Source organism: Macrobrachium nipponense, chromosome 33, assembly GCF_015104395.2.
Source record: "Macrobrachium nipponense isolate FS-2020 chromosome 33, ASM1510439v2, whole genome shotgun sequence".
NCBI lineage: Eukaryota > Metazoa > Arthropoda > Malacostraca > Decapoda > Palaemonidae > Macrobrachium > Macrobrachium nipponense.
In genome coordinates this window covers 27,060,980-27,088,608 of record NC_087219.1, presented here as the reverse complement: position 1 = coordinate 27,088,608, position 27,629 = coordinate 27,060,980, and the positions used below count along the sequence as shown (strand labels likewise).

At 40.7% G+C, this 27,629-nt stretch overlaps 1 protein-coding gene across 3 annotated transcripts; it reads right to left on the bottom strand.

Moving 5' to 3' along the window:
- Positions 1–169: 169 nt before the first annotated feature.
- Positions 170–21,337, bottom strand: LOC135203038 (zinc finger protein OZF-like). 3 transcript variants are annotated; one of them, XR_010311847.1, is made up of 3 exons: positions 18,641–19,257; positions 12,401–12,518; positions 170–7,293 (listed from the first exon to the last, which is right to left on the bottom strand). XR_010311847.1 is itself a non-coding variant. In XM_064232621.1 (2 exons), exon 2 carries the CDS (start codon positions 12,050–12,052, stop codon positions 10,769–10,771), a length of 1,284 nt encoding a protein of 427 aa, XP_064088691.1. In that variant the 5' UTR covers positions 12,053–12,518; positions 21,018–21,337; the 3' UTR covers positions 7,300–10,768. The 3 variants fall into 3 exon arrangements, 2 of the variants coding, with proteins under 2 accessions (XP_064088691.1, XP_064088690.1); XM_064232621.1 differs by lacking the exons at positions 170–7,293; positions 18,641–19,257 and adding an exon at positions 21,018–21,337 and having other exon boundaries at positions 7,300–12,518; XM_064232620.1 differs by lacking the exon at positions 170–7,293 and having other exon boundaries at positions 7,300–12,518; positions 18,641–19,255.
- Positions 21,338–27,629: the final 6,292 nt, after the last annotated feature.

Below are 27,629 nucleotides of genomic sequence, written 5' to 3'. Positions count from 1 at the left end.
ATCAATGCAATACATAAGTAAATGGATTCTTTAAGTAAAATAATTTTATAGGTATTTTGCTGTGTTTTCTCTTTAAAATACTATATGTATACTGAGAGAGAGAGAGAGAGAGAGAGAGAGAGAGAGAGAGAGAGAGAGAGAGAGAGAGAGAGAGAGAGAGAGATGAGAGAGAGAGAGAGAGAGAGAGAGAGAGAGAGAGAGAGAGAGAGAGAGAGAGAGAGAGAGAGAGAGCAGAAGAATCTTTAGTAAATTTAAGGGAGATGGCAAGGACTAACCACAATATGACGTAAACCAAGAACTTAATATGGTAAAACATTTTTTAAGTTGACTGTATTTGTATGTAATCACAAAAAGTAAGAACAGAGTTACTTAGGACAAAGAAAATGTGCGTCTGAATGGAAGGGGATACCTAAAAATAACAGTTGCTGGCTGGTACACACTTTTGTAACATGACTTAGAAATTATATTAGGGTGTTCTGGGATGATATTTTGAGGTAAATTTTTGTTTAAACTGTCAAGTTTGGCAATAAACTGTTAAAATAGGCAGTTATATGTATTTTAGGGGTGTATATTGCCTACTTAGTAACAATAGTAGGAGAGTACAGTCATGTAAGGTTACTTTGGGTGCTTTGAGACGATGGTTTGGGGTGTACGTATTTTTATTTGAAATATTAAATTGTTTTAGTATGATAATTTAAGGTATATTTTTGTTTTATCTATCATATTAGGCAGTGAAATGTTAAAATAGTTATGAGCATTTTAGCTTAAGGGGTTACTGGGTATTTGGCAGTTATAAAAATTTTTAAAATGATATTTTCATAATAAAATAAATTTTTGATCATACTCACCTGGTAGTTATATACATATATAGCTGACGTCAGGGACGTAAGCTATATATATAACTACCAGGTGAGGTAGATGTTTAAAAACAGGATTTTTCAATTTCCGTGGCAGGTTCTGGAACCTATTCCCACATAAAAGTACTGACTCTGGATGATGCTCATCTTAACTTGTAGAGTGGCGGTATAGCCAAAGGTCATCCTCTACTTTAGTGGGATCCATGCAGCTAAGGAATAGTCTGTGGCTAGCATGATCAACAGACAGATGCCCCTGCCCGGTGTGCAGTACTATTATCAACATAATCACATCAGAGTACGTAAATATACCACCTCTAAAAAAATTAAAAACCATACTCAACTAATAAAAAGACGGAAGGGTACTCTTAGTACATCTATAGTACCCCCAGGCTCCCCTTAAAACTCAACAACCTTATTCAAGGCGAAGAGACTAGATTAGGAAGGAATTACTTCCTATGCACCCTTACCCAATACCGTGGCAGTAGCTAAATACAGACCCAAGGTGCTGCAGTTGTCATAAACTGTTTCGATTTACACAAGTAATGAGAGGCAAACACTGATTTGCACTTCCAATATGTCGCTTGGATAATGGCATCTAAAACGAGGTTATGTTTAAAGGAAAGCGATGTAGCCACTGCTCTTACTTCATGAGCTTTCACTTTCATTGCATTGAAATTTGATTCTTTCACTTGAGAATGAGCCTCCACAATAATATTCCTCAAGAATGCCAAGGCATTCTTAAACATAGGGTAAGATGGGTTCCTCAAGGAACAACACAAGAGATCGGATAAGCAACGAATCTTCTCTGTCCTCTGCAGATAGCATTTTAGTGCTCTGACTGGACACAGAGACTTCTCTTCCTAGTCCTACTAAGTCCGTAAGGTTTTTAGTAATGAAAGAATGAGGCCAAGGCTTAGATGGGGTCTCGTTTTTTGCTAAAATGCACCTACAGCATTACCTTGAGCAAAGCCTACTCTCTTGTCCTTCAAGGTAAGTTCACACACTCTCTCTGCTGTAGACGAGGCTACCAGGAATAGGGTCTTTCTCATAAAGTCTCTCAGAGATGAAGTATTCAGTGGCTCATAACATGGTTTTGAGAGTCATTTAAGAACATCTAGATTCCAAGCCAAGGTCTTAGAGCCTCTAAGTTTGACTGTATCAAAAGATCTGATGAGAAAAGAAAGATTTTTATTGGTCGACAAATCTATCCCTCTGTGCTTAAAGGTGAGTCCAGCAATGCCTTATATCCTCTGATGGTCAAAGTTGACAGGTTCCTTGATGTCTTCAAGTGTAAAGGAAAATCAATGATTTCCACTATAGGTGTTTGAGATGATATGTAATGCTTTTTGCACCAGGATCGAAAAATCGTCCACTTCGCCTGGTAGACATCACTTGAGGATTTTCTTCTGCACTAAGCAATAGCCCTTGCAGCTTGGTTTGAAAAATCTTTTGCTCATAAGAGTTGTCGGACAATCTGTAAGCGGTCAGGGCCAGAGTGAACAGTCCTTGATGGAACCTCCTGAAGTGGGGCTGTCTAAGTAGACTGGTTGTCTGTGGTAGCAATTTTGGAAAGTCTACCAGGAGCTCTAGCAGATCTGGAAACTATTCTTGCGCTAGCCAGAATGGAGCAATGAGGGATAGAGATGTTGTGGTTAGACCTGAATTTGTTGATGACTTCTATCACCAGAATGGAGCAATGAGGGTTAGAGAGATGTGGTGAGACCTGAATTTGTTGATGACTTCTATCACCAGAATGGGGCAATGAGGGTTAGAGAGATGTGGTGAGACCCAAATTTGTTGAGGACTTCTCTCACCATCTTAAATGGAGGAAAGACTTATAAGTCTTTGTCTGACCAGTTTAAAAGCATGTGTCCGTCGCTGCCCATGCTTGCGGGTATGGAGCTGGTGAGCAGCAAAGAGGAAGATGGTGGTTTTTTGTGGTAAATACAGTGGTACCTCGAGATACAAAATTAATCCGTTCCGAGACGGCCTTCGTATTATGAGTTTTTCGTAACTTGGAACACATTTTACATGTAAAATGGCTAATCCGTTCCAAGCCCTCCAAAAACACCCCAGTAAATTATATTTCCAGGCCTAAAACACATGTTCTAGGGTTACGACGGAAGAAATATGACTCCAAAAAGGCAAAATACTGTACATACTTGAGTAATATTCAACTGCATGTAATGTTCAACCCCATTTTTACTGCATATATTAGGACTTTAGCATATGTCCCTTAGCAATAAGCCTAGCCTATGTTAGCGGTTGCTACTGTAGCCTAGTCTATGATTCTGACATCTAAACCTAAGAGCTAAAAGCTTAGAATATGCCAATAAAATGCATAAATAATCAGTATGTACTCATTTCAAATAATTATTAATTAATCATTAACTATAATACACAAACAAACAAAAAACAAACCTTCCGATCGATTGTTTACATCCAGCTCTTACCCGTCTTAGAGTATCGAACGAGCACCAAGCAATCATTTTTCCTAGCACACAGTAAGCCATAAATTGTCATTAGTATCTCTCTTCAACTAATGAAACCACCAAACAGTATAATAACCATTCATTTCTATTCTTTATTCTATCTTTACCTAATGAAGATACCGAGTTACCGACAGCTAAAATAAAACATGCGTATACGTAACGTAATAATAAAACAGAAGAAGAATTCTAAAAAATACGTATTTGTTGGCAGTCTGATTTATTTTATATTTTATGATATCTAATTCACAATTTTTTTTATTAAATGTATTGCATGTACTCATTTCAAATAATTATTAAGTAACCATTAACTATAATAAACAAACAAAAAAAAGCTTCCAAACGTCTGTTTACATCCAGCACTTACGAGTATCGAACGATCGCCAAGCAATCACTTTACACAGTAAGCCATAAATTTTCATTCTCTCTCTTCAACTACTGAAACTACCAAACAGTATAATAACCATTCATTTCTATTCTTTATTCTATCTTTACCTAATGTTTTCTTTATTAAATGTATTGCATGAATAAGTTTTTCAATTTACAGCAACCTTTTACCAATAGAATACTTAAGCACAAAGGGTAGATGCTGACCAATAGGAGAGCAGGACCTTATGGGGTGACTAGCATCAGGAACCAATGGGAGAGCGGGAGGATGGTGGCGAGTTTACTCAGTTGGCGGCGCGGGAGTTTTAAAATTGTTCTCGGTGGTCCGGGCGAATCTCGGGACTTTACAGCAACAACCTTTCGTATCTTGAAAACTTTTCGTATGTAGAGCAGTAAAATTTTTCGCATTGGCTTTTGTAACTTGGCTTTTGTAACTTGGATTTTTCGTAAGTTGAGCCTTTCGTATCTCGAGGTACTACTGTAGGTCTAAAATTGGTTTGCTCCACAGTTTCCAGTCTGTAAAAGTCTCGTTGAATGGAGGTAGATACACCCAAAGAGAGAGCTTCTCTGGTCTCATAACCTAACATGAATGTCTTCTAGTGGAAAGACGAGATGAAGGAACATTGAAGTTAACTTTTCCTTGCTCCCTCTTCTCCTAAAGCCAAAGGTTAATTTCCTCCAATGCCTAATGTGCCAAAAAAGAGAATACTAACTTAGGCAATTTGGATGAATCCACTTGGTTGTCTCTCAAGTAAGAAGACTCTGGTGAAGCTAGGGTTACTGGCAAGAAAGAGTTACGAGAAATTCGCAACAAAGTAGCAACTTGTAGGCCATCAGAGAAGAATCCCTACTCTCCTCTTCTTCTTCTGCCACTGACAAAACGGGAGACCAGGTTGCTTGAGGTTGAACAGAAGGTACCGAAGTCATAAATCCCAAAACACGAACTTATTTTGAATGGCTACACTAGAAGGATCTGTGATAGCCATTACTTGCAACAATGCTGGTAAAACAGAAGTAGAGTGGCCCCCCCTTATTCACGTCCTCTGGATTAGTGGACTCACACATTTGCGGATTTCTCTCTGGAACATATCCCCCAATAATTTGAGGGAAATTCGCCTATTTGCGGTATTTTTCTATGAGAAATATCCGCAGATTCCTGGTTTTTTTATCTTCATCATAAAATGTGCTTTTTGAGATAAATCTATTAAAAAATCAGGTATAATAATTTTTAGTGGGTTTATCTCGAGTCTTAACTAACAAAATATAACTAACAAAATAGGCCATTTTAAGCATTTTTATAGGGGTTCCAACTGTTTGCGGGGGGTCTGGTACGCATCCCCTGCAAATACAGGGGAGGGGGACCACTGTAGTAACTGTCGTAGTAGGTTGTTGAAAGACTTCAGACTGTTCAAGAGGAGCCAATGGGCATTTGGTCGCTTGTGGGAGCTCGGGCACCAATGGAAGCTTGGGTGCACATGGGAGCTGTAGAGTCAGTGAGCTTCTGGGTGGTTGTGGGAGCTGTGGTGCCGATGGGCACTCAGGCGTTCATGGGCACTTGGGAGCCAACATGTTCTCTTGTATTACCTGGGTCTCTTGTATTACCTGGGGCTCCAGAACAAGAGGGAGATTTTGTGTTAATGGGTGCTCATACACCGACAGACGCTCCTGCACCAGCGCGTGCTCTTCAAGCATGGATACATCCTGCCACAAGCGCCACTCGGCACTCTTGAATTACAGGTGAACAGGGGTTAAGACAACCTGTCCTTCTGTGTAAGAAGGATGAACAGGCACCAACAGCCTCACAGGGGTCTTATGTTTCTTAGCACTAGTGGAATGAACTGGAGAGAAAGGCAGAAGAGGATAAAGCTCTGGCGCCAACAGACGCTCTGAACCATTCCTGCATGTGACCTCATCAGTTGTTGTCCAGAAGAAGACTTCCTCGACAAAGAACGAGATTTAGAGAAGGAATATTCTCACTACAGTGTCCCCCTAAACCTTCATAATCTTGAGAAAATTGCTCTGGGGAGTCCCATAAGGTGCAAGGACATTGATCACCTTCAAGCATACTAGCCTTCTTAATGGGGACAGGAGAAGGTGACATCTTACAAGCCCTCCTTTTCAGTGGAAGGGACTCGTCTACAAAAGGCCACTGGTGCCTGGGAGACAACTCCCCAGAGCTGGATGCACTCAAGGAAAAAGACACATCCTTAGATACACCTTTCCAATGGTGTTCTGTTGCAATCTGGGAATTCTCAACAAATTGCCTGAGGGGGCAACTGCTTGGGGCAGAACCCACTGACCTCCCTTGGGCTACCAGTATGCCTCCTCCCAGGTGCTGGGGAGTTTAACAGGGACCTTTGCCTAGGAAGATCAGTGGGTCAAACAGCCACCTCCTCCACAACACTAGCAAAGACACTCACTTCACCACTTACCTTGCCCATCAAGGTTTTCACAGACATTCTCCACTGCCTGTACAGACATTCCTAACTTCTCCATCGCCTGTAACATGATAAGAAATTTTTTTATCTACCCGAGCTTCGAGGTTGGCTACGGCATCAGGTTTGGGTTGAACAGATGAGAGGGAAGCTTCAGGAGACAAAGATATATTTCCAGTAGATAAATCCTGACTAACTACACACTTCTTAGAGCTAGCTCTAGAAGCAGCTTTCCTCTTCTTATCTCTCTTTAACTTATTAATGTGGCTAGTTAAAGTTCTCTAAGCTTTACTGTCCCAACTAACACTGAATGCGGATTGTAACAAGCTTTTAAGACTCTCGTATTGCAGTCTTTGCTGTGCAATACCTAGTACCTTGAGAGCTAGTATCAGACATGCCTGCTAATTAACTCAATCCTAAGGCAAAGACTAATCCAAAAGCAAAATTTAACTATTTTGAATAAATTTCTATTAACAGCTAAATGTTGCCAAAATGGCTACCAAAGTATAGAGTACTTCATCAAAACTTCCAAGACATCAAGTAAAAGCAAACAATCCCAAAAATTCCGCTGCTGCTGTACAGCTGTTGACAGCACCAGCCAGCACAAAACAACTGACGTTTGTGCCGAGTTGGTTCTTCTCTCCCCAGGTAGTGGGTGGGGGTATCACCTAGCCAAAACAAATATATAGTGCTACCACAAATTGAAAAATCCTAGCTGCTGACAGATAGAAACTATAGCTATGTAACTACTTGGTAAGTTGCACACATAAAATGTTGTATTCATGGACTGGCCAAGGTTGGATGAAGAGTGAGCGACAGTCAGTACATGTAGCAACGAGTTGATTAATATTAAGGCACGACTTAGCACATGCAATAGGTTAAACTCATTGCTAGCCATTGCACAGCTTCATCAAAAATAAATCAACATACTTCCTGCCTCCAACAGCAATGGGGTGGTTGCCATTGCTTTCCAGACAAAGCTGCTCATCATAAAAATTGTTGTTCATATTGGGAGCCACCTCTTGGCCCTTATTTAGTTTATCCAGCCAGCACATTTCATGATTCAGTCAGTTTCAGTATCCAGTTACCATTTCAGTATTCTTGATAAACTGGTTCTTCTGTAAACTAGTACAATATAGTGCAGTCATATTACTAATATCACAAATTTTATCACTATCTATATACTTCAAGTAGTCAATAATCATAGATCATAATACCTGTTTTGTTTATGTGGAGTAAATTGTTTGGGAGTGATTTTTTTCTATAACTAATTTATCCCTTGATAAGATAAAGCTTCTTTCAAGATGTGCATCAAGCTGCTGACTCGTTACTGCTTCAATTATTTTTTATAAAAAAAATGCACGATTGATTCAGTCACCAATACATAATTTCTAAAGTCTTGAAGATGGGAGAAAAATAACTGCCAAAAAAGCATTCAGGGACTGACTGTATGCATTTGCACACCTCTGACAAAGCAGAGGGAACTACTAGTCTCAATCTCTAGCCTAAAGCACTCTATCATGACTGATAAGCTTGCATGAATTTAGTTATTGAACCCTCATTTATTTCATGACAAAACCCATCAAACATAATTACTCCACAGTGCTACTTTGGTGGAAGGATGAGAAGATGTAGAAGGGTGAGAAGGTGAGATTCCCAGCCATAACAAAGTTTCAATGGGTCCTGGGATAGTTTGGTCAAAAACTATAAATAATTCAACAGACTATAAACCCAAGAGGGTTACAAAGGGAAATTAGCCTGCAGTGAGATAGAATTATAGGAAAAGGTGATAAAATATGTAAATATGAGGGAATAGACATCAAAATAATGGTTGGGTGATAAATAAATAAATATGAGAGAATAGACAGCAAAACAATGGTTGGGTGATAACTAAATAAATATACGGGAAGAGCAAAATAATCGTTTGATGATAACTGGATAAATATGAGGGAATAGATAACAAAATAATGGTTAATAGTAAATAAAGATTAACTAACCACTGAGGGGAACACAAAACCTCATAAACCTGATAAGTAGCTAGAGTTGTTAACCTTGTCAGATATCACTGGTGCATTTTTGTTAAGTGTTAATTACTCTCTTCCATTTTGTTTATATACTATAATGTAGTGAAGAGTAAGTATACTGTGCTTACTTCTTGGCTTCTATTTTCAGATATACAGTACATATTAATATAATTAGGCAGACTTGGCACTAGGTTTTGTATTACCTGTATCTTACTGACTCTGGATTTCATAGGCTCACCTTCCAAGTGTTAAGATTCTGTTTTGGTATCCCATGTAAGAAAAATGAATTAGTTTTAATTATGTATCAATTACTTCTCTTGCTATCTTAAATTCTGCTCCCATGTAAGAAAAATTAATTAGTTATAATTAGTGTATCAATTACTTCTCTTGCTATCTTAAATTCTGCATAAATTATCTTTATAAAATTAACAATGTTGGTAGTATAGTCAATATGTGTACTAATGGCCCTTCTACAACTGACTGTTGTTTGCTGGTGGCATAATTATTTCATGATTAATTTGAATCTTTATGCATTGAGACTAAATTATAACATTGTTAATCTGCTTCCAGTGTACTGTAATAGGGGTATATCACAATAACTTATGCTGTTAGGTATTTGTGGTTTGCCTGCACTTTATTACTGTGCACTATTCTTACACTCCTTGATAGGTATCTTCACCTTTTCAGAAGCTGCTACAGCCAGCTATATTTCTTGCCCCTAATCTGTCAAACATGCTGAAAGTGACAGCTTAGTGACAGCTTAACCAGTGGTCATGTTACATGCAGTAGAGGCTGTACATAACACAGACACCTCAAGAGTCCTCATGTATTTTCTGCATTCTGGGCAATTTTGTCTCCTGGTTGGCTACACACTCATTTTCTTGCTTGGTCGTCCATCAGACAATGAAATGGACATTTTCTTCCTCTAAACACCCATTTACTACTTACCTTGCAACAACTACCATGTCCTTCTGGAAGTGCCCACCTAAAATATTTCCAACTACAAGACTACCTTGACAGCTGATCAGCTAGTTCAATCACTGCTGCCTGCTGCATACCTGCATGAATAATTGCCACTCAAATCATGGACTCTCCTCTCTGGTAGTCTTCTGTTGTAATCACAGTCCATTTAAGCAATATGCATGTGACCATTGATAACACATATAAGGCAAGACTTAACAACTGACTGAGGTGACTGTTTCTGCCTTGCCCTCTCTCTCCTTTCTTGGCTACTGTTCCAGCTACACTAATGCTAGAAGAACATCAAATGTGACTGCTCCTCAGGAATTCATGTATGAGCTCCTGTGCTGCTGATACAGCTAGAGGATATTCTGCTGTCTAACGCACAAATGTAAACTGGTTGACTTCTATATTTTTCTCACTGTTTAAGCTGAAATTCATCATCAGCCTGGTCAAGATATTTTCAAAGATTAAAGTACTTCTCTTGGATCTTGATCTTGGGAGGTTGCTTCCTAAAGCAAGGAATTCAGCAATGCTTTCCCCAAAAACTGACACCATCCACTGATCCTCCAAGCCTTAGTCTATCCATCTCCACAACTGCAACAGTGACTACTCCAACAGATGAAAGTTATCAAAATCATGGAGACAGTGATCATGGGAAGAGCTTCTCCATATGAAGGGTTGTAGTACTCTAAAGACGTGAAAAGAAAATTGATTGCTATATTTCACATGTTAATGTGTTTATTCCCATGGTATTCACTCAAGAGGAGTAATATAAATCAAATGCTATTATGTGGCCACTACAGGGTCAGAAATTGGGATCAATTACTGGTGAAAAAGGTTCACCCTGATGCCTGTTAACTCTTAAAATTAAGATTAAGTACAATAGTTCCAACTTTTCTTATGACCTTTCTATCCATGTTGTAGCACCCTCATCTTTCATACAAGAAGCCCTGAGTTTGAACCTGATATGCAGAAGATATTTATATAATTTCCCATAATTACTGTGTTTGTTTCAATGACAATCATGCAGTGGAGTAAACACAAGGTTATCACTTGATCATTGGTAGGTTGAGAAGCTGGGTAAAAATCACTGGTGCAAGATGTTCTACCTGCCCAGATGACGCCTCAGATATTGGTTAAGTACTACAAGGACAATTCTTTGGAGACTTTTGTGATCTGGATGATAATATCCATAAATCTCAACAGAGGTCCTTAGTTCCAATTCCAATTAGCGGTAGAAATTTATTTCTAGATTTTGCACATAATTGTATGTACTTTATTTCAAAGTGTTTTCATAACACAAAAGAAGTTTTTACATATGAATCCATTTCACACGAGTAAGCCCATCACAGCCTGACAAGCCTCACATGCAGTCCATACGAAAAGTGAGGTAGTTAGCAGACATACCTGAGGTTCCACATGGTACATGAGAGGTGAGACCACCTTTTTTGTTCCTTCAACAAATAACTGGTGAACTTGGGAACATAGCATGAGTGATGTCTAAATAAATGATTAATGGATTTCTATGGAAAAACTTATTTGAAAAATGTGGCACTGATAGTTGAGAGTACTTTCTGAGTAAATGATTTTACACAATCACTGTAGGTGAGTCGCTACTCTCCAGTATGACTAATCATATGTCTCAAGAGGTCACGTTTCTCAGAATAAGCTCTGCCACATTCACTACATTTATATGGTTTCTCTCCGGTGTGAGTTCTCATATGCTTCAGCAATTTACTTCTTGGGAAAAATGCTTTCCCACACTCACCACATTTGAATCTCTCCTCACCGGTGTGAATGACCATATGACCTAAGTAATTACTTTTATGAGTGTATGCTTTCCCACATTCGTTGCATTTAAAAGGCTTCTCTCCGGTATGACTGTTCATATGAGCGGTCAGATGGCCTTTCTGAGAAAAAGACTTCCCACATTCCAAGCAAAGAAAGGGCTTTTCGCCTGTATGTACCCTCATATGCTTATTAAGGGAACTGTTATCGGAGAACCCCTTCCCACAAATAGCACAGCTGAGTGGTTTTTCTCCAGGGTGACAGTTCATGTGTCTCTTAAGGTCATGCAAGTGAGAAAATGACCTACCACATTCATTGCAAGTGATTTCACCCGTATGGATCCTCATATGACCTGTGAGATTACTTTTGTTCATAAATGCTTTTCCACATTCACTACAAACAAACTTTTTCTGTCCAGTGTGAGTATTCATATGGGCCATGAGGTAAGATCTCTCACTATACGCTCTACCACACTCACTACATACGAACGGCTTTTCGCCGGTATGAATTTTCATGTGCCTGACTAAACCCTTTTTCCAGGTGAAATCTCTCCCACATTCTGTGCATTTAAAAGGTTTCTCTCCCGTGTGAACCAACATATGATATTTAAGATCACACTTTGCACGAAACTGTTTCCCACAAACTAAACACTTAAATCGCCTTTCAGTGCCAATGTTCTTATCAGTTCTGGGATGACTTTCCTGATGAAGTGATTCTTCAAATCTCTTGCTCATTAACTGCTCCCTCATTTGGAGTTCCACTTGATCCCCTGGAATGTCGCTGTCTGCCGAGTAGATGATGCCTGAATAATTCACTGGCCCTTCATTATCCTCATTTATTTCTGATTCTTCACCACCTTCAAGGATATCTGGCTCTGTCTTGATGATCACAATCGGATTGAAAGGCACAGATGAATCATCACTGTCTTCAAAACAGCCATCCAAGTCCTCTTCAAGTTTAATCTGACACACTGCTGATGGATTTTCTATTTCAGTGCTCGAGTCAACCAACTCTCCTTCCTCTTCTTCATGCTTGACTGGAGAGATGGACAAAGGATCTTTCAATTCACTTTCCAAATGATTCAATTTTAAAGGGAGTTCAGGATTCATTTTTTGCTTTCTGACCTTTGATGCTATAGTCTTTTAACGGCCTTCAAAAATACAGCTCAACCAAAGTCAATCTTTGCAGCTCATATCCAGAGATGTAACACTTTCAAGTTAGATAAAATACACCATAGACCAATGTGTTGGTTTTCTACTATAAATAATCCTGACTTTCTTACAAATGAAGGTCTTACTTATACATTTTCTTCATATGAGCTTCTGTTAAATAAACATAAGATAACAAACAAGTAGTTCTCAACACCTACTAATATTTTTACAACATTCATTCACACAAATTAAATTACACTGCAACAATTTAAATGTTTCAATTTTTGTCACCTGGTATAAATTTACCTGTAAAAGCATACACCCATCCATACCATGATGATCCAAATTAAAAATGCACAACCTTCAGTCATTCCCATGCTCTTGATGGGTGAGGTTGGTGGAGACTTTTCTTGGGAGGAAAGGTCTGGAATAAGAAAATTAACACCAAATTGGAAAACGGTTTGACCAAGTGGATCAAATACAACAATAATTAATGAAATAAGAAATGTTCGTAGTCATGTCTTCTGGGTGCCTTTCCAGTTTGTTACACAGATTCCAAGGAAGTAATTGTTTAACATGGGGTGTATATTGCAAAAAGCTAGTAGCAGCACCTAAACTTGAGTCACTTTGGGGTCTGGCTTTCCGAGATATAACAATAACTTAATGAGTCACTTTAGGGGTCTAGGTCTCTGAGAAACAAGAATAACTTGAATCACTTTGGGTTCTGGCTCTCTCAGATATAACAAATAACTTGAGTTACTTTAAACTCTAGTTCTCTGAGATATAGCAACAACTTGAGTCACTTTAGGAGTCTAGCTTTCTGAGATATAACAATAACTTGAGTCACTTTAGGAGTCTAGCTTTCTGAGATATAACAATAACTTGAGTCACTTTAGGAGTCTAGCTTTCTGAGATGTAACAATAACTTGAGTCACTTTAGGAGTCTAGCTTTCTGAGATGTAACAATAACTTGAGTCACTTTAGGGGTCTAGCTCTCTGAGATATAAAATCTGTTAAGTAACAAAGACCCTGTATTACAGCTAGCACTTAAAAATGATATTGTTAAACTACAATAAAGTTTTGTACATACTTACCTGGCAGATATATACTTAGCTATAGTCTCCGACGTTCCCGACAGAATTTCAAATCTCGCGGCACACGCGACAGGTAGGTCAGGTGGTCTACCTTACCGCCGCTGGGTGGCGGATGTACGAACCACTCCCGTAAGCTTGTCAGATTTTTCTCTTCCACCTGTCTCCTGAGGGAGGCTGGGTGGGCCATTAATCGTATATATCTGCCAGGTAAGTATGTACAAAACTATTTGTAGTTTACACTTAGCATTCAGTTTAAGAGATTTATCTAAAAATGTGCCACATTTATGATGGTAGCACAGCAAAAACTAAATTCCTTTGTAAGTACAGAAGTCTGCAAAATAACTAAATCCTACATTATACCTTCTAGGAATTTCTGTAACTGCATTGGTGATATTACCACTTGGATACTTTTATATGAAAAGACTTGGAGCCTGTGGTTTTCATTTCACTTAATATACCAAATTTTCAAGTAATTCATATTTTTCAAAAGAATACAAACCAAAGCCTTGTATGTAGGAGTCCCCTTCAGTACAAGCTGTACTGTCACTAAACTTGGTAGCAAGTGGTTAACTGGTATGTATGGAGGGGTGAGTAGGGGCAACATCACCTCACACACCTACTGTCACCAGGCACTTTTTCTTTTGGCTACAGGAACAAAGTAGGATGGTTGAGATGGGAATAATTTATGAATGAATCAATCAATGCAAGTTAGGCTGTCAAGCCAAGCACGGGGGCACTTTCAGCCATTCAGCACTTAAGTGAAAAGAGGGAGTCAAGAATGGATGTGCAGCAAGATCAGGAGATCCAGAAAATACGAAATGAAGCACAAGGAGCTGACGGAGGAACAGGGGAAAACCCCACAGATGCAGTAAGAGGTAAGAGTTTGAGATGCTGGACTGCAAGACTGAAGAAAAGAATTGGTAATGGGGGTAATGCAAAAGGTTAAAATAATAGGTGCACCTAGTGACCTAAAAACCACTGCAAAACACCCTTGATTTACGACTACAGTGCTCCATGTGAGGTGCACTGATGGCACTCATCCCCTATAGGGAGGTGGATTATGATTTGTATACCTGAAAAAAAAAAAAAATAACTTTGAAAAAATTGCTTTTTTAAAAACAAAAATTACAATTTTAAAAAATATTGTATTTTTTCTGAGGTACTTAACAATAGCAGTCGCTTACGGTGAAGCTAGAACATGGCCGTGAAACTCTTGAACGTGGTGGTCAGGCATAACTACCGTCTGGTAGGTGGGGAGACCCGCCCTTTGCTTTACGGCCCAGGTTTCAGATTGAGGGGTGGCATGAGGTGGGCATTAGTGTAAAGGACCTCAAGTTTGTATAGTTAGGAAAAAAGCAACTTACAGTACTTTTAAAAATTGTGATTTGTTCCTACACAATATACAAACTCTCAGTCCTTTACAATAGGAAGACTCACTTATTGGCGGGAGGAGTCTGAGTGATTCTCTTGAAGTGATTGGAGTTCACCACACCTGGACTACTACTCCTGGTCAAAAGAGTGAGGGGAAGTGCCCTGCCTCTGACAATTGGATCAGAGTATAGAAACTGCACGATCAAAAGTTAGACTTCTGGGCCTTTTTGAATGAGTGAGGAATCATAACTCATCCAAAAACAAGCTGGGAAGAATATTAAGCATCAGAGGCATTAAGGCAAAGACCCAAGAAGGGTTTGCCTTATTGCCAAGAATCTCCTTCAGCCCCCTTGCTAGAGGAAGGAGCAGGATTGTTTCTATGATTCTTACAAAAAAAAAAAAATAAAGAAAAATCGAAAGGAAGCTCGATGTGTAGACTTACCACATCAAATGCCAGTCCAGCAAGTGTAGATTCGAGTCCTATTCTCAACCCAAAAGAAGAGAGATAGAAGGAGGAGGAGGAGAGGCCAGTCACTCTCAAATCCTAACCTCTAGAACTGCACACCTTAGAGCGAGATGTAACTTGTCCTCTTACAAGAACTGGGTAAGACAACACAACTTTTTGAGCACCACAGGTCCAAGGAATAAAGGGTTCCAAGGACTTGTGGGCAAAGACCCGAAGGTAGAAAGACATAAATGTGGTCATGATGAGACCACATCTATCTTCCAGTCTGACTTATTCTTCAGAATATGAGGAAAGGTACTGTGCGTTCTCGGGGAAAGCGTACAGGTGACGTTGTCACTAGCTGCAGAGAACTTCCTCCTGATGTTCTTGCAAAACCAGGAGAAAGACATATCTTTAGATACTTCTCACCTTGATGAATCAGTAATAGAGGAAGGTTATTGACATCCAAGTCAAGGATGTCAAATCTTCTGAAGGTACAGCAACACACTCATAGGAAAAGGTAATTAAAGTGGTACCTCGACATACAAAATTAATCCGTTCCGAGACGGCCTTCGTAACCTGAGCTTTTCATATCTTGAACTGCATTTTACATGTAAATTGCCTAATTCGTTCCAAGCCCTACAAAAACACCCCAGTAAATTTTATAATAAAGCTAAATTGACCAGTTTTGTTAAGGTGTTTCGTAAATTTTAGTTTTATAGTTTTCCTTAAATTTTTTATGTGTTTTCGTAAAGTTAAGTGTACGTACGTTATCTGCCGTTTGTCCTCCTCCTCCTCTGCCGCCACTATCGGAGATAGCCTCACTCGAAAGGTGAGCTTCCACATTTTACGTTACAGTAATAATATTTCTTGTACACTAATATACACTTTATTTACAGGTTTTGGATTTTTATTCTTAATTTAGGTATTGAATGGTCCAAATTGTTGTAGTATTTCATTGTTTATAGGTCAATTTAGCTTTATTATGAAATTTAATGGGGTGTTTTTGGAGGGCTTGGAACGGATTAGCCATTTTACATGTAAAATGCGTTCCAAGATACGAAAAACTCATTATACGAAGGCCGCCTCGGAACAGATTAATTTTGTATCTCGAGGTACCACTGAAGTTAATAATCACAGTGCAGCTGTGCAGAAGTTATCCAGTGACAAAACTCCAGGATAACAGCGGCAAATTAATATTATTTTCAGCAGGGGAACAGTACACATACTCGACAGCCAATGTCACAGCATGCTAATGATTCACAGGTAAAATTCTGATGTTAGGATAACCAACACGAAGAGATAATCAACCATCTACTGCTGTAATCTATTATCGCTGACTATTAGCCTGTAAAAAAAGAAAATATGATTAAAAAAGAAGGATACTCTTCTTGTATCCATGAGCACTGGCCTCTGAAATGAGAGGAGATCCCTCAAACATCAAAACCTCATGCCCTAACCCCCTTCACCCAATAAGCTAGCACAAAGAGCGAAGGAGAAGAGGGAATGCTAAAATAAAACAAAACAAAGGGCAAACTTCCAAATTCTCTCTTGGTAATTCCCCAAAGTGTAATGTCAAATACATATACTATCTGAAATAATGGCTTATCACAAGAAGTGGGTTTGTATTTTAATTATTAAAGCTAATTTCAGGCAGCCCTTGATTAACGGCAGGGGTTCTGTTCCCGGCCAATACTGCTAACCGAAAATCGTCGCTAACCAAAAATTGGTGATAACAGCACTAAAATCCTGCTTAACGGCCCTGCTAACTAAATATTGGCCCAGTTAATCAGAGATCATCGCTGCTGTTAACTAGATATCGGCACTGCTAACCGGATATCGGTGCTGCTAATCAAAGATCGGCACAGAAAATCCAGTTAACAGCGTCGCTAGACAAGAGCTGTAAAACCAGATAGCCGTTAACTGATGCCGCTGTTAACCTGTAATTATTAATATCAAACACAGTAAACTAAAAAAATTAAAAACAATAAAAGAAAGATCCCACAGGGAAATTGTGATTAAGGCTAATCAGCAAGAGCTCACAAACATAAGTCTTCAATGGAAGATGTCTGAAAGCAAAGTGGAGTGTTTACATCTGGACAGGTGGGTCTACCTACCTACCAGACGGTAGTTACTGCCTAACCACCTTGTTCAAGAATTTAACGGCAGTGTTCCAGCTTCGCTGTAAAGTAATTCCTAATGTAAAGGACTGAGGGTTTGCATATCATGTAGGAACAAAGGAATATTAATATCACTAGGAGACTTTCTTAGAACCCTGATTTGCTAAAGCCTTGTTATTGGCCCTAGTAGCCACCTTCCTCTTAATGTCTCTTTCCAATTTAGGTAGATGTGAATTTAAATTCCTCCAATTCTTGCTATCCCAGTCTTTATGCTCATTACAGAGCACACTTAACCCCTACAGTCTGTAAAAAGGGTATGCGAGTCCTAAGCCGACTTCATACAACTGGTCTACAGTCATAAGCTGGCAGAAACATATTGAAGCTCTTTGCCGAGTTGTTCCTCTCCTTTCCCAAAAGTGGGCAGGGCTAGTCACCTATACCAAAAACAAAATTAGAGCTACTGCAAATTTCAAAATTTAAGCTGCCGTGCAAGTTGATACTACCACTATGTAATTACTTGTTAATTTACTTATATAAAACTATGACTTTCACTCATAGGTTCCTTGATTGCATATTTAAGAATAATTTTTATAAACATTTGAATAACTGTATAGGTAAAACTGCTCACTACTTCTGTGGCCCTGTAACTTGGCAACTACCAGTTTGCACACAAAATTGGGAGCTGCGTTTAGTACCAGACCCTTAGGGACGAATGTAAAAACATAAATAAATGATGGTATAGACTATATCATACACATGAAGAAGCTAATCATTCACAGAAACATAAACTAAAGGCAGTCAATATCCTATATATAAGCATGACATATACATAAACAAAGGTGGTAAATATTCCAGCCAGTGACTGGCAGGAACCAGATAAACAAAAGGCAGTATATATTCCAGGTCACCCTAAGTTGTAGTCTTCAGCTTTACCATGGATTCCACTACTTGTTGCGACTTACTGATGTGTGCGCATTGGGTTAACCTACCATTTAAGTTGGAAACTGACAAGAAGTCAATCAAAATCTAGGCTACGAGTGGAACCTACGACAGTAAGGTTTGAAAGATGAATAGGGGAAACCTGGCAGTAGCACCACAAAGCAACTGTTAGGTAGTGGGAGTGGAAAGTCATACAGAAGAAAGAATATCAATGGAGGTACAGTAAAATGAATACTAAAAGGGGTTGAAGCAAGCTAGGGACTGAAGGAACCTCAAAGACTCTTGAGTAATGCCTTGTAGTGTAATAGGTGAGGTGCACTGAAAGAACCCACCCCCAAAAAGGGATACTCCTCGGCCACTCGATTTTAATCTCTTTAAGCATCCAAATCTTTAAAAAATGACGCTAACATTTGGGTCTTCCAATCGGCAGTTTTAAATCAACAGTAGGCTAAGTTCCTTGCCTAGGTATTAGCTAAGCCACAGCCTAACCTTTAGGGTACATGAACGTTAATTGGTTAACTTTACTTATAAATTTGCAAATTCTTATAAAACTTTCAAAATTGATGGGAAATCTTACCTAAATTTAAGCTCTACAAAAAATCAGCTTTCATAATTTTTTCCTTCATTGTTAGACTGTCGAGTACCGCCTCTTAGTTAAACTCCCATCTGTTTATCACTGTGGCAAATGGAAAGCTGATCTGGTTGATCTTGAATGAACAGGGCTCTAATGATTTCCAAGTGTCAAGGAGGTATAAAGGTCCAAGAGTAGACAAGGGGATTATGGGGATCAAAGACTCGAAAAGAGTTGACTTGTTGACAGTTGTCTTGTTGTTGATGATGGTGATAAGTTCTTCTTCTTACTTTTTCTTTTCATCTCTCTCTCTCTCTCTTTCCTTTCTTCGTTAAATTTTTATCTTTTCAATTTTTATTCCTCCTTTTTTTCTTTTTCGTCTTGATGGGTTCATTGTCACATCAACAGCTGTGCCAGTGCCGCGACTTCGTGATTTCAGGCTTGAATTAAGTCCTTAAACGTCTCTGTTGGTTAGTTAGAGATCATAGTCCACACCTCCAAGGTCCACACGAAGCCTCACTTACCACAAACTATAATTATGCAGTCAACAAAAAAAGCAAGGGTCATATTTCAAGAGCAAACACCAACCAGCTTCTTGTTCGTCCACCTTGTTTTGTGTCTGGTGATTTATTTTCTTGATTTCTCTTGTATTCAGTTACAAGAACCATCAGTGAATATTCTAAGACACCTTGTGAGTTGTGACGACAGGAAATTTCCAATAATTAATCATACAGGGATGAAAGCTCGCGCACACATTACGAACGGGTTAAATACAAGCCTACAAAAAGTCCTAACCACTTTTTATACAAAATAAATTAAAATAAACGTAAACATCTACCTACACGTTTACAAAAACAGGGTACGACTACCAAATACAGTATACACACACACACACACACACACACACACACATATATATATATATATATATATATATATATATATATATATATATATATATTATATATATATATAATTCCTTAAATCCACAGTAGAAAGGGGAGTGAAAAACTCGGGACTTGGAATAAGTACTTTCGTAGTTTATCTTACAATTTCAAGTTCACACTGAACACAATAGAAGTTGACAGACCTTTATATACAAAAACAGAAAGGATGGAAATTTAAATTCCTTGTTGACGTGACTTCAATAAAAATGGATTCCAACAGATTCCTTTTGCGATGATCTTTGACCCTGCAGATTATTGAGGAACTACTTCAGTTAACAGATGACCTGTCCTAAGCGCATGATTTGCCATGCCTTTATTCATTATGCATCTTAATGGCATATTTGTGCTGAGAGCATCTCACCTTTAGATCTTTTGATGTTTGCCCTCTATGAAATTTATTACATTCTTTACAAGGGATACTGTATAAAATATTGTTTAAATTTGACAGGTTATTCTTAATTAGTTATTTCATAAAATATTATTATATTTAAATATAAGTTAATATCATTAGTTTTTAAAATGGGTACAGTAGGAATGAAATTTGGATGAAAGGGGAGAACACAGCGAATATTCTTAAGTTCTTTGTTAACACTGGTTGGATTGTAATATGTCTTTTTTGCTTAATTTTCACAAAGTTCCAAAAATATGGGGGTTAACATAATGAATCTCCTATTTTATCAATAAACTTAAACTAAACTCGTCTTCCAAAAATTCAGGACTAAAAATTCAGAACTCTAAGATACATACTGGTAAATGTTGACATCTTATTTGTTTAGCATGGCTAGAGTAAAAATGAGATATAATATAGATTATATATATATATATATATATATATATATATATATATAGATATATTATATTAAATATATTTATATTATATATATATACTTTTGTTTTAATTTTAATAAAATTTTTGTAAAAAATACTACTTTCATCCAATCTTCACCCTTTTGTTTGTGGATTTTCCCTCTTAGAGGTTAGGTTGTCTGTCCCATAAAATAACATCTGGGATTAAACCAAACGTTTAAACGTCGCTGAAATTCGCGGCACAGCTAAGAGCCCGTTTTATTGTAAAGAGTCCGTGAAGTGGTCATCTCTAACCCCTTTATATTTTTCCCATCCGAGTCTTGGCTTAGTTGATTTCCCGTTAAAAAGTAGCCTGTTGATTCAAAACTGTAAATTTGGAGGCCTATATCGAGAGCTTTCAAGAGTTTTTTGGTAAGATTTTTCGCATTGTCTTTGTTTGCACTGCTTGGGCCCCGTTGTGGCAAGATGACAAGTTATAGCAACCAAGCAAGGCCTCCTCACATTGACGTTAATCAACCCTGGCTTACAAATTTCACCCAGCCAAACTATCCCCTTTATGTAAATTTAATTACAAACAGGAAACTTGGTTTAGCAAAGCAAAAAACAAAATCTCAAATCCATTTACTCACCTGGAAACTTGACACAATCAGGGCGAGAAGCTGTGCTTTCAACGTGTTGTGACCGTCGAAAAACAAATTCCACCACCACTAGCAACCGCCGAACACCAAACCTACTGTCACCAACAAACTGCTGAATACTAAAACAAAAACACCAAACAAGCACCAAGACTACACACCAATTCACAAACATCAGACACAACAAATCGCTCACTAACTCGACAACCACAGATGGACACAAGCACGACAGAACTCGATTACTGAATACCCAAAAACTTATGTGACAATCACACAGACGACTGTACTGACTGACTACCTCTCACTCCGAATGCCTTCATGACTGACTTCGAATGCTCGGCGACTGAGCCACTCAACGAGCCAAAACGCCCGCCAAACAAGCAGTTCACTCGTCAACCACCCATTCATCATTCTCTCTCTCTCTCTCTCATGCTCTCCCTCTCTAAAAAAAGGCACAACCTTCCCCATACTTTGTTAACAATAATAATAAACATAAAAATACTATATAATATATACGCAAAACATCCAAGACCCTTCCTATCACTTCCGACGAATGCAAACAACCCAATGAGACAACAGACAAAACCACCAGCTGCTCTCTCTCTCTCTCACACACACACACAAGCAACCCTTGGGAATGTTGTCAAATGCAACCAATCCATCAATTCCCCCATATCGTGGGGAATTGTTTCAGAGTTGATTTGCTGATTGTAAAGATCAAATCGCACATCAGAGACTATGCATGTTGTATGGCCAAATTATGATGATGTCCGCTAAGTGATGACAACTACTAGCTGTCGCAAATTGTCAAAAGTCGCCATGAAATGCCAATGTAAGAAAGAGTGCCGTTTTGCCCTCTTGACTGATGTAATGTGATTACGGCAGACATATAGCAATTTCAACATACGGTGCCCATAACAACATACGCATTAGTCACATTGTGACATATGCATCCTCAGCTATAAAAGGCAGCATTACATCCTTTATTTCTATATTTTGCTTAACATGTATATAGTATTTGGCTCAAGATTTTCAGTATTTTTATTTACTCAAATTGTAACTTTTATTCAGGACTTTCACTGAATTTTCTCTTAAAAATATGTGTCAGTGGCTTAATTGCAATCAATACAATTTATCAGAATGTTCTGAAGTATAATAAATGAAAAGGCATTTTCTAAATAAGGTAAAAATTACAGTTTAGCTTCGTCGCACCTCCAGTGACCAGGTAGGGCCTCAGGTGTCAACCGGGTCTTCTTGGTCTGCTCTGCCTCATTCTTGGCATTGGGATATTTTATAAAAACCAAGTTGTGCAACACATGCGGCCAACACACGGACTACATCATGCCGAAGATGTATGGGGGTGTGAAAAACTCTTAAATCTCTGGGAGACCAATGGAAAATATTGTTTTAATATTAGATAGTACACAAAAGGTATTCCATGTTAAATACGTATTATTTCTGTAGAAAAGAAATGGTATACAAAAGGTGTTTCATATTAATTTGCTTTTAAACAAGCAGACCACATAAAGACTATAATATTTGTAAACAATATTTACCCGTTTGCCAGTATGCCGAAGGCATTCTCCATTGCACGCCTTGCCCTGCTCAGTCGGTAATTATAGATGCGCTCATGTGCTGTCAGATTTCTTGTAGGGCATGGTTTAATCATATAATTCTTCAGAGTGAAGGTATCACCTACAATGAAGAAATAGGGGACTGGCCGTTTATCTTCAGTTTCTTGGGCAATCTTCCAGATTGGCTTCATTCCAATCAAGCATTTGGCAGTGCTGTCTTGGCAAAGACGCCACCATCAGACCCAGATCCTATGGTACCTACATCGACGTACAGGAACAACTCCAAGCAGAATTACTGAGTAGAATTTCTTATAGTTGAAGTAATGACTTTCTCCTTGCAGTAAGGTGGCCAGCTTTCTGAGACAAAATCTGGGGACATTTTTGGTTCCAAGGCGTAAAATCCTCAAAAACATGATGTGTTTTTGTAAATGAAAAACAAAAACTGGACACTGCCCTTGATTAACAATGATTTTGTTTTCTCTGATCAAAGTAGGAACACTCATAACATCACCTGACACTTCACCCAAACTAAAGCCTTCTTCCTGGAAAATTATGTTGTGCAAAGCTGTTAATCATTTCCTTACTTATATAGGCTACACTGTTCACTGTACAGTGCGAGTAGTATGGTATGCAACTATGTATATTTTGGTCAACATTTTCGTTTTTTTCCCATATTCCAATTTCGTATCTTTGAGTCACAGTGAAAACCAGGGACAGCAGTAGTCAGGGACAGGTCACTGAAAATGGGGACTATTCCCGGAAACGGGACGTCTGGTCACCCTACCTTGCAATGGTTTCTGGATTCTGACGTGTTTCCCATCTACTGCTCCACGGGTGTGTGGGAAATTCCAATATTCTTCAACCACACGGGCTACTTCCTTCCATTGCTCTGGAATCGTGGGTAATTGCATCACTTCATCTCCATACGCAGTCACTATGGCCCTGCAAGTTTCAGGCACAATACTGCAGATTGTGTTGGGAGCTACTTGGAATTGGAAGGACAGGCTCTTATAGGATTCTCCAGTTGCAAGGAAACGCAGGGTAATTGCAACACACAGGTCTGGCTCAACGGGTCTTCTCTAGAATGTGAGATTTTTCTTGATGTAGGGCAACACTCGTTCAACAATTTCATGGAAAAGCACCTCAGTAATCTTGGTAAAGTTCCAGCACAGTTCTAGAATTTCAATTGTTGATTCTTTCATCAAGATGTCGTAGTATGGATGAGTTATGGGAGTTCCATTTGACAACGTCCTTGAGGAGAGAGAGAGAGAGAGAGAGAGAGAGAGAGGTGAACGTAAGTGGCGTTGGGTTGTTTGCGGTTGTCAGGAATAACTGAGGGTTTTGATTTTCCGTGTGGTTGATGTGTCATGTTTCGTGTTGGGGTTGTGTTTTTCTGGAGAGAGAGAGAGAGAGAGAGAGAGAGAGAGAGAGAGAGAGAGAGAGAGAGAGAGAGAGAGATGATGGGTGGGTAGGTGGTTAGCGAGCGAATTGCTCGTTCGGCAAGTTGTTGTGTCTGTTGGGTAGGTTGCAAGTCTGGTCTGTATTTTGAGGGAGTCTGTAATGAGAAATCGTGAAGGACAGACGTTTGGGCAGCGGTCTTGGCAGTATTGTTGGTCAGTTGTGTTGTGTTTTCAGGGAGTTATTTGAGTTGGTTGTGCTGTGTTTGAAGGTTGTTGTGCGTGTGTGTTTGGAGGTTGTTGAGCTTGTGAGTTTCTATTGAGTTGTGAGTTGTTATAGTTGAGGGTTGTTGTTGTTGAGGTGCTGTTGTGGTTTTTTGGTGTTGCTGTGAGTGGCTGGGTGTGGGCTTTTTGGTTTGGTGCTGTGGAGTGGGGGTGTTGGTGAGCTATTGTGGTTTGTTGTTGTTGTTGTGGAGTGGGGGTGTTGGTGAGCTATTGTGGTTCCTTGGTGTTGTTGTTGTGGCTGTAGTCCTTGGTTGTGGTTGTAGGTCTTGTTTGTTTGTTGTGTTGTTGAGTTGTGGTTGTAGTCCTTGTTTGTTTTTTGTGTTGTTCAGTTGTGGTCCTTGGTTGTTGTGTTGTAGAGTTGTGGGGTTGTGGTCCCTGGTTGCCTGTCATGTTGTTGGTGTGTTGTGTGGTTGTGGTTCTTGGTTGTTCTTGTGTTGTTGAGTTGTGGTTATAGTTCTTTGTTGTTGGTTGTGTGTTGCTTTGCGGCAGATGGCAAATGAGGTTATCTATACATTCTTGCAGTGAGGACGTCGCAACATGGCTGCAACAGGCAGAGATACAATTCCAGATCCACGGCATCACCCGGGACAGCACCAAGGTGAATGCCGGAACCCTCACAGTGAATGCCTTCAAACGCATCCCCCCAAGTTTGTGCAGCCAGCCCGGGGAGCTGCTCTATGAAGGCCTGAAGAGGGAGCTCATCTAGGTCTTCTCCCTCCCAGTTCCCCAGCGAGCTGCCCAAATTTTTGACCTCGTGGTCAACCCCATGACCTCCTCGGATCCCAGACTGGCCTGGCACAAGCTCCAAAGGTGGACCACCCAGGAGACGAAGGCAGGAGGAGAGCATCCTACATCAACTCTTCCTTCGCCAGCTCACGCCCAAAGTTTGAACCCAGATCCCTAATGCTGAGACCATGGAGATGGAAAGTCTGGTGCAGAGGGCTTTTGCACTGTTTACTGCCAACCAAGCTGCAAAGCTCTCCTCTCCTCCGTCAGCCAAATGTCTACAGCAGGAGAACACAGTTGGTGCAGCATACCAGCGATCGCCAAAACCCCTCCCAGATGTTGGGTGGTGCTGCTTTCACTGCCAGTTTGGCAGCAAGGCACGGAAATGCAAGCGCCCTTACTTCTTCCTCCCTTCAAAAAATGACGGAGCCAGTGCCCAAAACAAGCCCCCATGGCAGCGGCAGTAACGAAGTCCCAACCCTGGGGTTTCTACATTCAGGACAGCATCTCTGGCCTCAGGAAGCTGGTTGACACTGGTGCCATGCAGTCGGTGTTCCCTTCATCTGCAGAGGATCGCAGCCGTGCCCCCAACGAACTGACTGCCCTCGTAGCTGCAAACGGGACACCCATCTGTACCTACGGTACCAGGACCCAGACCATCACGTTCCTGGGCTGGACCTACACCTGGCCCTTCATCCTTGCCAACGTATGGACCCCTCTCCTGGGGGCGGACATCCTCACCCACCACGGCCTCTTGGTGGACGTGGCCCGCCAGCGCCTTCTCGATACCGAAACCTGCATCTCCCGCCCACTGGCCAGAGGACCAAGGGTGCCCACAATCTGCTCTATCCTTCCCCACCACAGATACGCCTTCCTTCTCCAGGAGTGTCCGGATGTCTTCTGCCCCGAGCTTCGCCAGGTGGCTGGGGCCGCGCCCAAGCACAGTGTCTTCCACCATAATGACACCAAGGGCTCCCCGACACATGCCAAGTTCCACCACCTCCTGCCAAAGCTCCTCCAGGAACCAAGACCACGTTCAAAGAAATGGAGATGGGCATCTGTAAAAATGCAGAGTCCGTGGGCGTCCCCCCTCCACATGGTGAAGAAGGCAGACGGTACATGGAGGCCCTGCAGTGACTACTGGCACCTGAGCCTCTTCACCACGGCAGACAGCTACTCCCTGCCAAACATGCAGGACCTCACCAGGCCCCTCCACGGTGCCAAGGTCTTCTCCAAGATCTACTTATTAAAGTTGTATTTTCAAGTCCCCATCCATCCCGATGACATTCCAAAGACAGTGATCATCACGCCCTTTGGATCCTTCATGTTTGCCTTCTCCACCTTCGGCCTGCAGAATGCTGGGGGTGACCTTTCAATGCCTCATGGACAGCATCCTCAGTGACTTACCCTTCTGCGTCTGCTAAGTGGACAATATTCTTATCTATTCCAGATCGCTGGAGGAGCACTTGAACCCCATCTGGGCCATCCTCAAGCGCTTACAGGAGAACAGACTTGTCGTCTGTTTTGACAAAAGCACATTCTGCGCCGAGAAGGTGGATTTCCTCGGCCATGAAATTACAGCAGCAGGAGTTTGTCCCTTGGCATCAAGGTGGCTGCAGTGGAGAAGTTCCCGACACAGATGACCGTCAAGGCCCTCCAAGAATGCATCAGGATGGTGAATTATTACCAAAGGTTCGTCCCAGACATTGCCCGCATCATATGTGCCATTTGACCGAGGTCCTGAAGGACAAACCTAAGAAGCTGACATGGGGAGAAGACCAGCGTGTAGCCGACACCCTCTGAAGGGTCGAGATCAACTCCCTTCACCTCAGCATCGACTACAAAGACCTAGAGCATGAACAAACCTCCGACCCCGAAGTACCAGGCTACTGGACCGCCATCCCGGCCCTTCGCTGGGAGGACATCCCCTTCGGCCCCTCCAGGACGATGCTCCTCTGTGATAACAGCACAGGATGCCCTTCTCCCCTGATACCCACCTCCCGCAGGAAACATATGTTCAACGTCATTCATGGCCTCTCACACCCGTCACCCTGCACAACAACCAGGCTCCTGATGGAGAAGTTTGTGTGGCACGGCATCAGGAAGGATGCTTGGGAGTGGGCCAGAAACTGCATCGCGTGCTAGAGTAGCAAGACGGGAAGGCACACCAAATCGGGGGTAGGTTCTTTTCCCCAGCCTAGGCGAAGGTTCGGACACATCCACGTCAACATTGTTGGGCCTCTTCCTCCACCCGACGGTGCCAGATACCTCGTGACAGTGATCGACCGGTCTACCAGGTGGCCCAAGGCCACTCCAATGTCAGAAGCCACTGCAGGCACCTGTGCCAAAGCCCTCCTTACCAGCTGGATCAGCCACTTTGGAGTGCCCGACGTCACGATGGACTGAGGACCTACCTTCACGTTAAGAGCTCTGGTCTTCCCTGCCACACCTGATGGGGACCAAGCACCACACCACGACGTCCTACAATCCCGCAGCCAATGGCATGGTGTTAAGGGTCCACTGCTCCCTCAAGGCTACCTTAATGACACACTGTCAGGGTCCCAATTGGAAAGCACAACTTCCCTGGGTTCTCGGTCTCCGCACTGCCCAAAGAGCCAACGGCA